At 42.1% G+C, this 14,202-nt stretch overlaps 1 protein-coding gene across 7 annotated transcripts in view; it reads left to right on the top strand.

Moving 5' to 3' along the window:
* Positions 1–14,202, top strand: part of lrba (LPS responsive beige-like anchor protein) — a 213,614-nt gene that overhangs the window by 177,581 nt on the left and 21,831 nt on the right. For 5 of the 7 annotated variants that reach the window (XM_055056440.1, XM_055056439.1, XM_055056438.1 and 2 more), the window contains exons 48-50: positions 7,726–7,815; positions 10,272–10,464; positions 11,974–12,033. In XM_055056440.1, coding sequence (XP_054912415.1) covers positions 7,726–7,815; positions 10,272–10,464; positions 11,974–12,033 — 343 coding nt within the window. The remainder of the gene's footprint in view (positions 1–7,725; positions 7,816–10,271; positions 10,465–11,973; positions 12,034–14,202) is intronic. The other 2 variants (XM_055056443.1, XM_055056442.1) reach the window with 1 other exon arrangement.

Below are 14,202 nucleotides of genomic sequence, written 5' to 3'. Positions count from 1 at the left end.
CCGAGCAAAGCCTTTCCCTCGTGTAATACCTTTTTGAAAGCTCTCCACCAAGTGTTCCACTTTAACGCCTTAAAGCTTCCTCCTCTGCTTTCATTCATTATTCATTCCAACCACTCTGAACCATGGCACGTACGCACACACACACACAAGCTACGCCGGGTGCTGCCCGAAAGCAACCACACAAGACAGCGCTGAGAAGAAAAACACAGCCAGCGCGTCCACAGGCCTGACAACTTCACCGATCTGCTGCGCGAGGCGACCCGCCAGCAGCAAGGCCAATTCACCGGCTCACATCAGCCTGTCTGACGTCAAACTTTTAGCGCCAAAGGGGGAATGGGGGTGTACTCTATTATTATTGTTGACAAATTAGAAAGAAAAAATTTCGGCTGTAGGGTGAGACATTTTTTTTTGTGGCTTTGAAACGTAGTTGTTGGTGTGCAGTGAAGTCTGCAACACTGTGAGTTCTGTGTGAAACAATGCAAGAGGAAACCTTGGGAGCTCATTTTATTGTCCTGATGTTTGAGATAAGCATAAATTGTTAGACAAGACAAGATCATTTGTTTGTCTCCCATGGGAGAAATTTGTCTTAGAACAAGGGACAAGGCTGCAGCACGTTAGACACAACAAAACTTCAAAGTCAGTTACATTGAATACATAAAACTAGAGTAAGTAATGAAATAAACGTACATCACGTTTTGAGCATTAAAAAGCACATTGGTGTACAATATTAATGTGCAAATGAAAACACAGACTTCAGGTGGGCAGTGGATTCACAAATATAGTTTTAGTAGAAGATATAAACCCAAAACAGCAAGACTGACCTCACTTATCAACATTTCCATATTGGTGCATCAATAGTTTGGAACATTATTTGATTTGAGCAATAAAACATTCACATTTTACTGAACATTTTATTGTTCAATAAATATTTACCTAATAAAATATATTTTTTAAGCACCGTCGATACTATTAGTATCGCAATAGTACCAGAAAATATTGTGACAAAACTCTAATTCCGTTTCGACTCGGCCCACGTTGAAAGTGTTTTTATATCATCAACAGAAAATCATGAAAGAAAACAACGAAAACAAGATTCATTTAGTCATAAAAGAGATGCGTCTCAAATTTAAATGGAGATTAGTTCAGTGTACATCAGCTGGCCTCCACTGTACAGCCGCCCTTCATGACTCACTGACTGGAGCATCATGGGCACAAGGGGCACATCCTTGATTTATCACCTCATTCGCCCTAATTCCCATCCAGATGTGCTATGGCCTTTACACACACAAACACGCACGCACACACACCAGAAAATTGGATCCGTTGTCCTGCACTATTTCTTCCAAGCCGTTCCAAACACAAACGTATTGATCATTCTACCAATATACACAGAACCGGCAGAGGCAGGAACACATGATCAGAAGCAGCATTTCTCCCTCTGTAGCTTTCTGTGTAAGAATACACACTTTAGATTCACTTGGTTACGAATTGTTTCTGCGTTTCATTAATCATCACAAAAGAAAATCCTTTTGAACGAAGCTTTTATTACCTATTTAAAACAATAGGGATGTTACAAATCTTCGTAAAACATTGTTGATATTCCATGTGTGTTGATAAAGTTTCATTTCGCAATTGCGGAGTTTCTATTAATTAGAAATGTGATTAAAATTACACATGGGCACGTTTGTTCACGCGACAAGTCGTTAAACGCAGGAAAAAACATTTTGGAAAATGTTATTTTTGAAAAGATTTTTTTTCAGAATTGCCATGTTTCTATTAATTTTTATAACTCTGCTTTCTGCAATTTTATGGCTGATTGAAACCATAAAATTGTTCTATGGTTTCAGTATTAAAAAAACAACAACCAACAGAAGCCAGCATTGAATTGCTGCTCCATTAGTGTGAAATATCAGTAAAACTTTAAAGTTTGTGTTTCTCCCTCGAGACAAACAGAAGCTTGTTGTTTTCTCTACCTCCGCCGTTTGACGCTGCGACTCCAGTCTGCCGTCTTTCATCTGTGAAAACACCCTCAGTCTGAGCGCTTTAATTAGTTAGATAAACCGAGGCGGTGTTGCCCTTGTGAGCTAATCCGAGGCTCCCCCACCGGCCGTGTGTTTTGCGGAAGGAAACGTGGCCTGTCTGCGCAGAAAGGTGGAAGCAGAGTCTCGAGCCTGGCCCTTGTCACATCAGGGCGCTGGGGAGGAAGTCTGAGGGATTTTAGGCCTGAAAGGGTCCCAAGAGTCTGTCATTACTGAGTGACAACTGTTTCAACCTGAGCTCTGGACTGAGCTGCGACGGGCCCTGGGGCGGCTCACAGTCGGTGGGGGGAAGTGGAGGAGTGGGCACAAATCTGTGTGCATGTTTTCTACTACAATGAGTTAGACAGGTTGTACCTTTTGCTTTGCTCTCTCCCACATCTCTCTCATATCCACACGCACTTGGAGCGTTGTGTGCGTGTGTGTATGTGTGTGTGTACCATGTAGTTCCGTTGGTGCATACGGGTGTGTCTGTGTACATTTTGTATTGGCATGTTTATACATCTGTATATTTATGCGTGCTCATCAGCATAAATGACCACAATCGAGTGTTTATACGTGCATTTTGTGTGTGTGTGTGTGTGTCTGGGGGAGAAAGTGTGGAATAGCTCAGCACAGATTAGTGACTGCTCTGGATACCGGTGCCTTGTTTTTCAACCTCGTGATTACTTCCTGTCTTGCCTCCGCTACTCAGCGCAGGGAGAAACCATGTGCACACATTGGTGTGTGTTCTTGTGGTGGGGTTACATGCACATCTGCGTTGCCTCTCGGTATGAAGGTGGGGGAACTCTGCCTGATTTGCCTTTGCGTCGTCCTACAGGGCTTCCCCTCTTTCACATGCGATTACGGAAAAATCCAGCAACCTCTCACGGCATGGACAAAACACAGATCCCTGTTTGAATCGTACAGCGTTTGTGTAATTCAGCAGAAAAGCCTTGCGAGTTAACCTGCGTCAACACGTTTTCAAAGTCAGTCACATTCCTTAAAGGAGCAGGACTATTGGTTTTTCAGGCACATACTGCCATTTTATGCCACAATCAAAAAACTGTTGACTTGAGTTGTTGTAAAAATGATTTAAAATAAAATTAACTTCATAATGTAACACCTTGAAATACAGACTTTCTTTAAGAACTCCTGCTCTTTCTGACACTGTGCCTTCAGGAAGTCATCTCAACATGGCTCCAATATTGAGAAGTAGTTCATATAATGCGCAGATGCGCAATTCCACCAGGTGTTTGCTAATTGTTTCTGGCTAGTCTGAAGGAGCTGTGTGAGTGTGGGATGCTCTGTGAGGTGGAAGCTAGGTAGCTTGGAAACCGCAGCTCTGAGGAGGAGCTTTGTCTAAAAAGGCGGAGCTAGGTCCGTCCAGATGTTTTGCAAAGCTGAATGTTTACCATGGGAGATTAAAGATTTTCTCAAACATGCAAAAAAAAAATAAAAATTAAAGCAACACTCCTGGATTTTTTAAAATGATGGATTAACATCATAACATGTTATGAATAACATCATAACACAATGCAACGCTCAAAAAGTTGATTTTACATAATGCTATCCCTTTAAAATCTCTTGCTATGTGTCTTTTGGCCGATGTTCTCGTTTCCAGATTGGACATCCCTGCTATTCTTTGATGCTGCTGGACAGACAGCTGGTGATTTGATTTGTTTTAAATCTGTTTTGAGTTTACATCAGGCCGATTTACATAACCGCCAAGATGTTTTGCATGGAAATCCATCTTGTCAAGTTGGCTGAATAAATCAAAGGGCAGGCCGGGACTAAGCTGAGGGCGACTCGGTCATTTAAATGTATAGAATTCAGAAAACCCTCATCAGACACGGTCCAGCGCTTCCAAAAGAGATTGGCCTTGTAGATGGTGCCCCATATAATCACCTGAGCATTGCATTGGCATATAGGGATAGGACATCCTGACCTACACTCAGCGCCGTTCCTCCGCTAGACAGCCTCGTAAATGTCCGATCTGCACCTAATGAAGATAAGTTAGGAGCCTTTGAGGAGTTTTTTCACACATTAGCTTAAGCAAGGTGCTTCACTTAGCTGTCAGACGAGGATGCTGCCTTGACCTTGAATGATGCAGGGACGCTTCAACACTTGATGTGGATGAGATGGAAAATATTCGGGGACTCGGTCATGACACTTAGAGGAAATTAACCACTGAAGTGTTCTGGGTAAATCATTGTGGACTTCCTGTTTGCCCCGGCTTAGTTATTGGGGGTGAGTTGAAAAATAAATCACGGAAGCATCTCATTGAGGATCTGACATGCTTGGTCAACTATGGTCTTTAATATTGTGCATTTAAATACCAAGACATGTAAGTATAATTTGCATTTTGAATAGTGATAACATGGTTTTGAAAGAAACTACAGTCAGATCTATCCAAGTGGGTAAAAATGTTGAACCTGAACTAAGAGACAGGAAAGTGGGAAATGCCAGAAGGAGAAGACTTGTGGTAAAGGTCACCAGGCCGAGACCCGAACCTGTGACAGCTGTGTCGAGGACTAAAGCCTCCATATGTGGGTGGTGGTGTACCTCTGGGTCACCACAGCACCTCCACCTTCCAAATGAACCATCTTCAATCATTACCGTCATGTCTTTTTCCATCATGTTAGGATTTCTCGCCACAATGCCCTTCGCTTTCTATCTTTGTAGCATATTAGTCATTTTTGAATGAGTAGTTTATTCGGCTGAATGAGTGTTAAGTCGATAACTTGAGGAGTTTGTTGTATGTTCATATTTCTAAACAGAACTGGATGAAGTGCATTTTGAATTCTGGACGTTGTCAGAATTGTTTCTCTATTTCTGTATCAACTGGCTCTGCTGAACTATTTTGCACTCTAATGGATGACAATGCTGAAAAAAGGTCTAAGCAGATTTGTAGTACTTGATCAATTTGAACTCGTTTTAATCTAATAAACCATTGATCAATTGTTTGCATCCCCAATTCTGGTATCAAAAAATCTGCACAGTCACAGTGAGAACACTAAAATGAGGTGATACTGTTTACAACTATCAACAGGCTGGCCCTTCTGATTACCCAGACAGTACGTGATTATTGGACTCCCACTATTATGCTCTAAAGAGTGAAATGAAAAAATGATGTAACATATACTTAAAAACTAAAGAACTAAATTCACTTCTTTCATTGTTTTTTGGGAGTTTTTTTGCCCGTGGTTTTGCTGTTGGAACCCAGTCCAACCACAAAGATAATTTCATCCAGTTTCAGGTGTCATAAACTGAACCACTGGCTTGGTCAAGTTAAGTCCAAACTTTCACAAACTATAGTTTTGCTCCAGACTCCTGGTTTGCTGTCATGCTGTATGAACTCCCTAGTTTCACACTCTGATTCCACATTTGCAAAGAAAAGAATCAGCGTAGACCTTCTGGGATTCAGTTCTCAACGCCTGATAATGTGATGAAACTTTAATATCTCAATGTTAAAATCCCTCCCCGTTCTGTGCTTCTCTGGTTAGTTTCAGACAACAGGTATGAAGAGACGCGTATCCTGACCTTTTTTTCTAGTGGAAATGCCGTACAGAGGCCTGAACCATGAGCTCATTTCCAGGCTGCGCCAAGTTAGATTCAGACCTTTTCAGCCTACACACACACACACACACACCTACACACACACACACACACACACACACACACACACACACACACACACACACACACACACACACACACACACACACGCACACACACACGCAGTCACTCCCACACAGCCAGTCACAAAACATGGCAACAACACGTTGACCAAGCTGTCATGATTCTGTCTTGGTCATTTTCTTCAGCCCTGTTTTTCTCTTTTAAAGAACTTTTTTCTTTCTTTTTTTTTTAGTCTTAACATTCTTGTTTCTTGGTGCATTTCTAGCTCCGTTGCGTATTTTTTTTCACAGACAAACTCTGCAGCATTTAGAGGAACTTGTCAGGAAATCGACTAACGTTCACTTGATTGGTCAGATTGGTGACAACCTGGTCAATTATATGTATATATAAATCAATCCCCCCACTAACACTAATAACTCCCATCATGTTAGGTTTACAAATTATAATCTAACATTAATCAAACCTCCCTCTGATGCATTGATGGAGAAATCTTGTAATTCCTTCACTTACTGTTAAGTTCAGACTTTCACTGCATTTACCAAAGAAACTTCAAGACTACTTGTAGTTTAAAAAAAAAAGCTCAAATTTGGAATCGACAAGTTGGAGTAAATTGATCATATGATTGAACTGCAGCAAAGCAAATCTCTAGTCCAGTGGTTTTCTTTTATTTTTTGTTTTATGTTGTTTTTTTTTTGTTTTTTGTTTTTTTGAGAAATAAAAGCTCCACTTTCTAAAATTGCATTAATGGCAGTGCTAGCACCAAGTAATAGAACTACTGAGCCAAGAATACTTCCATTTGAAAAGAAAAGCGCACGTGAAGAAAATGGCAACAGCTGCTTTTAGAGGTTTATTTGGGAAAGAAACAGAAATGCTGAGTAAGCAGAGTTAATAGGAACCACCACAGAAACCCACCTGGACAGATGAGTCTGTGGGCCGGGACTGTTTTCCATTGAATACGCACATTTAATGATCTCATTAGCTGAACTGAAGACTGTTAGGTTCTAAAATATATCGAAAATAAGTCAAAATAATGTGGACAGTAGTAATACGAGCAAGCACGGATTATTAAGACTAACTGATCTGTTAATTGTTCATGCCCTTCATGCAGATTCTCGACGCCTCCTCGGGTTTGTCTCAACTGTCCTTCTTTTTGTCCGCTCATCAGGAAATTGGCCTTTGTTCTTCTCCATCGTGACATTATTCTGATGTAAAGAAAATGTAGCATTTATCCTGTAAAATACCTAAACATGAAAAGAGTGTGTAGGTAGCAGATGTTTACGCTGTTCTGGATGGACTGCATGGAGAATTACGAGGCTTCAGAGAAGGTGTGTGCGTCCGCAGCTGCTGCCGGCTGGCCTGACAGTGAGCGCCGTGATGATGTCCAGAGGCTGCTGGGCCGGCGTCTGCTCTGACATTTATGGTCCTATACCTCTTCATTAACACCACCTAACCAAGGGGGCCAGGCAGCCGGCCCTCCTCCTGTCCTCTCAGTCCAACTGCGGGACAAATGAGTCGTTGTGTGTAAACGTGTGAACAGAAGACAGTAAAAGACAGATGTTTATATGTAAAGTGTGTTCATGTACGGAAGATGATTAGGGCTACAGAGAAAACAAATGTATTTATTTAAAAAAAACACACACACACAAATTCTGCCTTTTATTTTGACTTTAATCTCAGAATTCTGAGGTCTTATTTTACTCGATCTCAATTAATCTCAATTCTTTAATTTTGAGATTCAAGTCAGAATTGAGAATTTTGAAAATTGAGAAAAAAAAAGTCTGAATGCTTCTTTTTCCAATGGTCCTCATCCTCTTCTGTAGTTCATGCCCTTAAACATGTGTGTTTCTGTTTCTCACTGCAGTCTGTTAATCTGTGTGTTAAAATGGTAATCTGAGAATCGGCAGCAATCACTCAGGAGGATTTCATGTTTGTATTTTTCAAACCGTCGTGATCTATTATAGATATGGAAATCAGACTCATTGATAACATCTAAGACATTATAATCAAAGAGAAATGCACATGAACTTACAGAAACATTTCATGGTAATTGCGTTTCTGCTCTCCTCAGGCTGTGGAGTCTCAGATCAGGAGTTTTGGACAGACTCCTTCTCAGCTGCTCATTGAGCCACACCCGCCTCGAAGTTCAGCCATGCAAGTGGTAAGTGACCAACTGATCCTCGTTCCTCTTCTTTTCTTATTTTAACTTCTTGTCCTCCACAAATACCATAGTTTACAATTGCCTCGTTTTTCTCCTTATCTTGCTCTTCCCTACTTTGGGAAATCCTCTTGCCTTTTCCAGAGCATGGCCTCCTCCTCTTTCGTTATTAGCGAGGTGTTTGTGAAAGGAAGAGATTATAAGTGTTTGTGTGGAGATGCATTTTGGTAAAAGGTTTTCTGCTGGAAATCTGGGCCTGATCCAGATTTTCCCACCTGAGCTGGAAACACGAGATGGGCTGGTTTGATGCGATGGCCCTTTATGGGCCGAGGAGTGCAGGCAGTGGTTCCTGCCTGTGATGGGGCCGAGGTCCCAGGAGTCCTTATTAACGTGGTGTCCCTGCGGCGCTGACAGCTGGCTGTGCAGACCACCACCCGGCACACACACATGCAAACCCGGGCCAGTCCTTTGAATAAGCCGCCGAACTGTACGGGTGGATTTCTGTGAATTGTTTTCTTTTTCTTTTCTTTTTTCTTTTTTTTTTTACTACTCCAAATATAGTTTTCAAAGACATGCCATCCAGACAGCTTTTCAAACACGTTTCTAACCTTCCCCAAACCTTTATTTTCCTTCTACTTGCTCGCCTCTCTTGGCTTCCACTTTCTCTCCTTTTTCCTCTCAAGCCGGCGCGTTGTCAGTGTCGGCGTCCGCCCCGCACTTGTGGTAATGATACTGTCAGTGCTTCTAGTTAGCTGTCAGATGAACCGGATTTACCCAGGTCTCTTCCTGATGTTAAACACTGATGTTCCTCTACTTTACACGCAAAGAGGAAAATAGCTTTCTGCTCATGCTGCTTAGTACAAACACTTCTTAGATTGGTGCTAAATGTTGCCGAAGCAGAGGAAGCAGCCTGACAGGTTGATTGGATAGTGGTGGGGGTGTGAAGGGGGTGCTCTTGTATTGTACGTTCAAAAAAACAAGTTTAAGTCAGTAAATTTGGGGGAAAAAAATGTGCATTTTCTAACAAAAAAAAAAAAAAAAGTCTTTAAAAATTTCAATGTAGACCGAAATGAGAAGCGGGCTTCAACAGTCAAAATTCTGAAGGGCTGTATAATTATAATGATTCTACAATATTTATTGATTTTTTTTTTCTCCCTCTGAAGGTATCGATTTTTCATCCGTGAGTATTGATACATTAAACCCTTGGGGTCCATAGGCTTATACCGTCTTTTTAACGTGTCTGGTTTGTGACGGCGCGCAGCAGCAAGAATCCGCCTTCCCCAGACTCACTTTCAACTTTACGCCAGTTTTTAAATTGTGATACTAGACCAAGTAAAACCGGAGTTATGCTAAAATACGTAAAGCATATTTTTAAGAATGTCAGAGAAATGTTAAAAACCGGCTTTTCCGGTTATATGAAAGGGCCCAATTTCAAGACGCTTAAATTACTAAGTCAAATTTCAGCTAAGTCATGTATGATATATAGAGCATTTTTATAACAACTGAAGGTCACATAGTTACTTGATTGTGCAATAAAATGGCATTATGTGCCTGAAAAACACATAATACTCACCCTTTAAAGATTTCTTTCAGGACTGAAAACATTATTTCCGCCTGCAAAGTGTGACTGAATTTGCCCCAAAAACACCTTTTATTAAAACAAAGATGTTTTTTTCTTAAGATTATCAAATCATTTTGTTGTCACCTGTTTCTGCCAGAGGACAGTTAGAAGTAAGAGAGCCACGCTGCAAGGCCACAACTGGGTTCCTACTGTTTAATGTCCGAGATCTTGTTGCATTATTGTTGAGAGTATTGATGATTAAAATAAATGTGTGGCCAAAAAAGGAACACCTCAGATGACAGTCCTTCAAGGTTTCAAGCTTTAAGATAAAAACTCCCTGAGATGCTAACTCACTGTTCAGCTGCACCAGTTTACATCGTATTAAGATGTAAACTGGTCATTCAAAAGTCCACTTTAAGCCAGTAAACTCTGAAGAGGTTTTAGAAATGCTATTTGGTGGCAGCATAAAAATGTTTGTCGGAGTTTATTGATTGCAACTCCTATAATTATTACGCTGCTATGATGATTAATTGCATCCAACTTCCTGAGCAGATAATTTTCTGATTCATGTCGAAAAATCGTTTTTTTTTTTTTTTTGTATTTCGTCTCAATGCTAATAAAAATATCCTCCTTTCTGTGATAATTGCTTCCAAGTGCAGTCATGAGCAACATTTTGCATGTTTCTAAATTTGAACGCAGCTCTGTTGGCATCTATCCTTGCTTAACCTTCTCTCTGTGCTCTTCCTTCCTCCCTCTCTCCTCCTCTTGTTCTCCCTGCTGCCACAAACCTGGGTTTCTTTCCTGAACTTTTTATTTATTTATCTGTTTTGCTTTCGTTTTGCTTTTCTGGTCCCCGTTGTTCTGTCCGGTCATCTGTGTCCCCTGGTTCCCTGAATAGCATCTTCTCCTGCAGACGCCGCTGATGTTCACGGAGCAGATGCAGCAGGATGTTATCATGGTGCTGAAGTTCCCGTCCAATTCTCCTGTGACGCACGTGGCGGCCAACACCCAGCCGGGCCTCGCGTCGCCCGCCATCATAACCGTCACAGCCAACCGTCTCTTCTCTGTCAACAAATGGCACGGCTTGACAGGTTGGTGGTTTCGGCGCGTTAGCGTGTTCTCGTGGTGTTTTTGAGGTCATGAGTCCTGTGGTTGGGTTGGTTAACGCTGTGTTTGTATGAAGATCAGACTGTCTTGTCTGAACGGGACGGACGTTGATTGGAGAGACGCTTGACTGTGTCTACCAGGCAGCTGCATTAAATGTGACACATGTAACAGCCAGCGTTGGGTCTCGTGTCCACTTCCATACATCAACCTTTCACTTTCATAAGCATTATTTACCCAACACTCACTCGACCTCAGGAGAAACCCCGGGGCCATGAAGCCGACTTGTTTTTAGTGGAATATCAACCACATTGTGAGCAACAAAGACTCAGATGATCATGGTGTTTTGTTTGTGCAATGCAGTCTTCACAAGAAGCCTGTCATCATCTTTTTCTTTTACCTCTGTTAAAGCTGCGATATGTAACCTTTCTAAAAAAACATATTTGTACTTATTTGTTAAAACTATTACCATATCTTGACAGTATAATATAAGACAGATAATCTGTGAAAAGATTCATATCCTCTTCTTACCGGAGCTACAGAAGAATGTGCCACTCTCGACCAAAATCAACCAAACAGATCCAGGAGGAGGGTCTTAGTGCTGTCAATCATCCTCATGAATGAGCTACTAAATGTGCTAAAAGAGGAGAAACAATTCACTGTTCCAGGAAAGCTGTTTATCCACCGTCATCCGTGGCCATGCTAACTAGCCTTTGCATTCATGAGAGACTCTGCTGACAGGGAAAAACTGAATTATAGCATGGCCATGATCGACATCGCTAAGACCCTCCCCCTGGCTCTGATTGGTTGTTCTAGTAAGCACTGGAAGCCCTCCAAGGGCCGCACGGTCTCCAAAGCAACCATCTTTAGTTGTTAGTGATTTATAAACCAAGTCATTCTCTTGGTGTAGTGACTTTAGTACTGAATTACTAAAGTCACTACACTGGAGTTATACTCCATCTTCCTGGATGTAGTGGGACCAGCAGCAGTGTTCTGGATGAGCTGCAGCTGAGTTTATTCATTTATTTATTTTAGTCAAAGCTGAAGACACTGTTGCAGTAATCAATGCGACTGAGGATAAACACATGCATGAGTTTCTCTAGATCTCGCTGAGACGTTAGCTTTCTCATTCTAAAAATGTTCTTCAGGTGACAGAAGGCCGACTTTGTAACTTTTTATGTGGCTTTGAAGGTTCCGGTCCGAGTCCTAATGATTAACATGGGAAAAACAGAAATCCCTTTTCATTATCCGTCACTATGAAATCAATGTTTCTGGGCGGTGCAGAGGTAGGACTGTTGGGCACTATATCCTCTCCAGCCTCAGTAACATTCAGATATAATTAATCTATATTTCATGGCAGCAGTCGTAGGCCAGCGGGCCACATCATAGGATTATGGTTATAGTTTTCAGTGTGTTATAATAACCTCAAATGCAGCTTCTGTTTCACAAGGCCACTCCATTACCATATTAATCCGATCTGTCTTCTTCTCTGCCAGGTCATCAGAACGCCGGGGAGCAGCAGTACCAACTTCCTGTGGAAATTGACCCTTTGATAGGTACGCTGTCATTTATGACCATTAAAAGGAATCTGCGCGCGCCTGAGTGTGAACCTGTTTATGCATGAAATGAAATCGCGTGCGCGGATCTGTGCGCGGTGTCCCCGCCGGTGACTCATGGCGGCGCGCGGAGCCGTGTCCCTGGACGCCAGATTAGAGTTGTTTCTCAGCCGCCCGCCCTCCGTCCCCCCAGTTCACTCCTCATGATATAGGCCCTGCTCTTTCACTAAACCATTTGCATGCAAATTGGAATGCAATGAGCTGTGGCCTGGGCCAGCATTTCATCATCAGGCCCCCCTCCTCCCTTTCACCCCTCCCTCCCGTCTACCGCGTCTTCTTTTGGTTTAATTTGTGCGGAGGGAAAGGACGCGTGTCAGTGAAAATGAATATGAATGCGGTAATAATGTGTGATTGAGAATGCACGGCGGACGGCTGTCAGGACAATATGTGCGCCTCTCATCCTTCACGACTTGTTGATGAGCGGGAGAGCGCCGGGCTGCAGTGATGTATGGGGCGCGCTGGCGGAGCGGCGAGAACAACACGCCTCCTCTGTTGGTCTGCGCCCGCCTCTCGCCTCCTGCAGGGTGTTTCGTGCACATCTGCAGTGGGGGGAGGGAGATGTGTGGTGTGGGCTGTTCTGTCTCTGCGAATGCTGTGGTCACTGTCACTCTCACGGGATCGTTTTTTTTTTTTCTTCCCAAACACTTGACTACTGAAAATAACCAGAGTCGACGCTCAGTTATTCATCCTAATCCTGCGATGCACTGCAAAAACACAAATGCACCTACCGAGTGTTTTCGTTCTAGTTTCTGCTGCAAATGTGTTAGCATGCTTGAAATAAGAGAAAATTGACTTAGAAGTGACTTTTTAGCAAGATATAAAAGCTTAACTAGTCCATAATTAACGTGGATGTAAAATAATTAGCTCTGCTCCCAAATTACTTCACTTATAACATGAAAACGTATCTTGTGTTGAGTGAAATAATCTGCCAATGGGAGAACTTTTTTAAAATCATCATTAAAAATTTGTTGACTTAACACAAGCTCCTATATTTTGCTGAAAAGTTGCGCATAAACAGCATCGTCACCACAACAAAAGGTTCTGGACGATACTTTGTCTCAGAAGTTATTGCGATAAACAATAATATTGTTGTCTTGAGATCATTTTCAAGTGATATAATGATAATGGCATAATAATTCTGAAAGATAAACTTTAAATTTGAGGAAGGCATTTTAAATATTCAAAATAAAACAGAAACAGCAAATAAAATGAACTATGTAAACATTGCCCTTAAAAAGTCTACTACTAAAATATTTGCCCTGGAAACTGCAGCAGAACTACATGGTAAGATTTAGTGTTTTTGTAGTGCACATTTCTTACAGTTGGCCTGTAAAAGATTAGGATAGACAGATAATCTTATTCCAGGAGCATTTTCTCATCATTTGTTACTGAAACACCTTTTTAGGACTGGTTATCAGTTCGATAGAATTAGATGTTTATCATCGTGTCACATTGGCTCGTCTCTCCCGCTAAAGTGTCTTGGGGGAGTGCGTGCACATTTTGGGGGAGGTAGCTGGGAGTTTTGCTCTTGTCAGTAATATATTTACACTGTTTGCATTCCAGGAGGAGCCGGAGCTAAACACAGTAAATTGAGGATGAACGCTGAACCATCTGTGGCTCTGGGGAATGTTAAAAAATTGAAATATTAGTAGAAGCAGATACTCTAAATGCTCCAAGATGTACCTGCTTCCCCCCACCCCTCCACCCACTCGTTTGACCCCATTAAGTAAGAAAACAACGTTTTTCTTCAGGAGAGCCGTTCGAAGATAGCACTTTTGGTAAATGGTGTCGGTAAATCAGAGTCGCGATTTACGATATTTGATCATGTGAAGATGAAGCTGGCGCGTCCGTCCCGGTTGGAGTGGGGTTCCTTTTTGGTAAAGTCGATCCACGCTGGGACATTACTCACACTCTTAGGCCCCTCATGGAAAACGCTGCAGTTTCCATAAACCCTCAATCTCCGGGATGCTTTATGCGTCGTCCCACAAATTTCCCTCACACCAAAGCTTCGGCGGAGGAGCATCAAAGCGCGGGCTCCCGACTGTTTATCCGCTGCGTCGGCTGTCTTCAGAGTGTGTGTTGGATTCCTGTGTGCATTCCCGTTTGCTT

This window comes from Poeciliopsis prolifica, unplaced genomic scaffold (genome assembly GCF_027474105.1).
Source record: "Poeciliopsis prolifica strain line A6 unplaced genomic scaffold, Auburn_PproV2 SCAFFOLD045, whole genome shotgun sequence".
Lineage (NCBI taxonomy): Eukaryota > Metazoa > Chordata > Actinopteri > Cyprinodontiformes > Poeciliidae > Poeciliopsis > Poeciliopsis prolifica.
The sequence above is the reverse complement of the archived record's forward strand: the minus strand, read 5'-3'. Positions and strand labels throughout refer to the sequence as shown.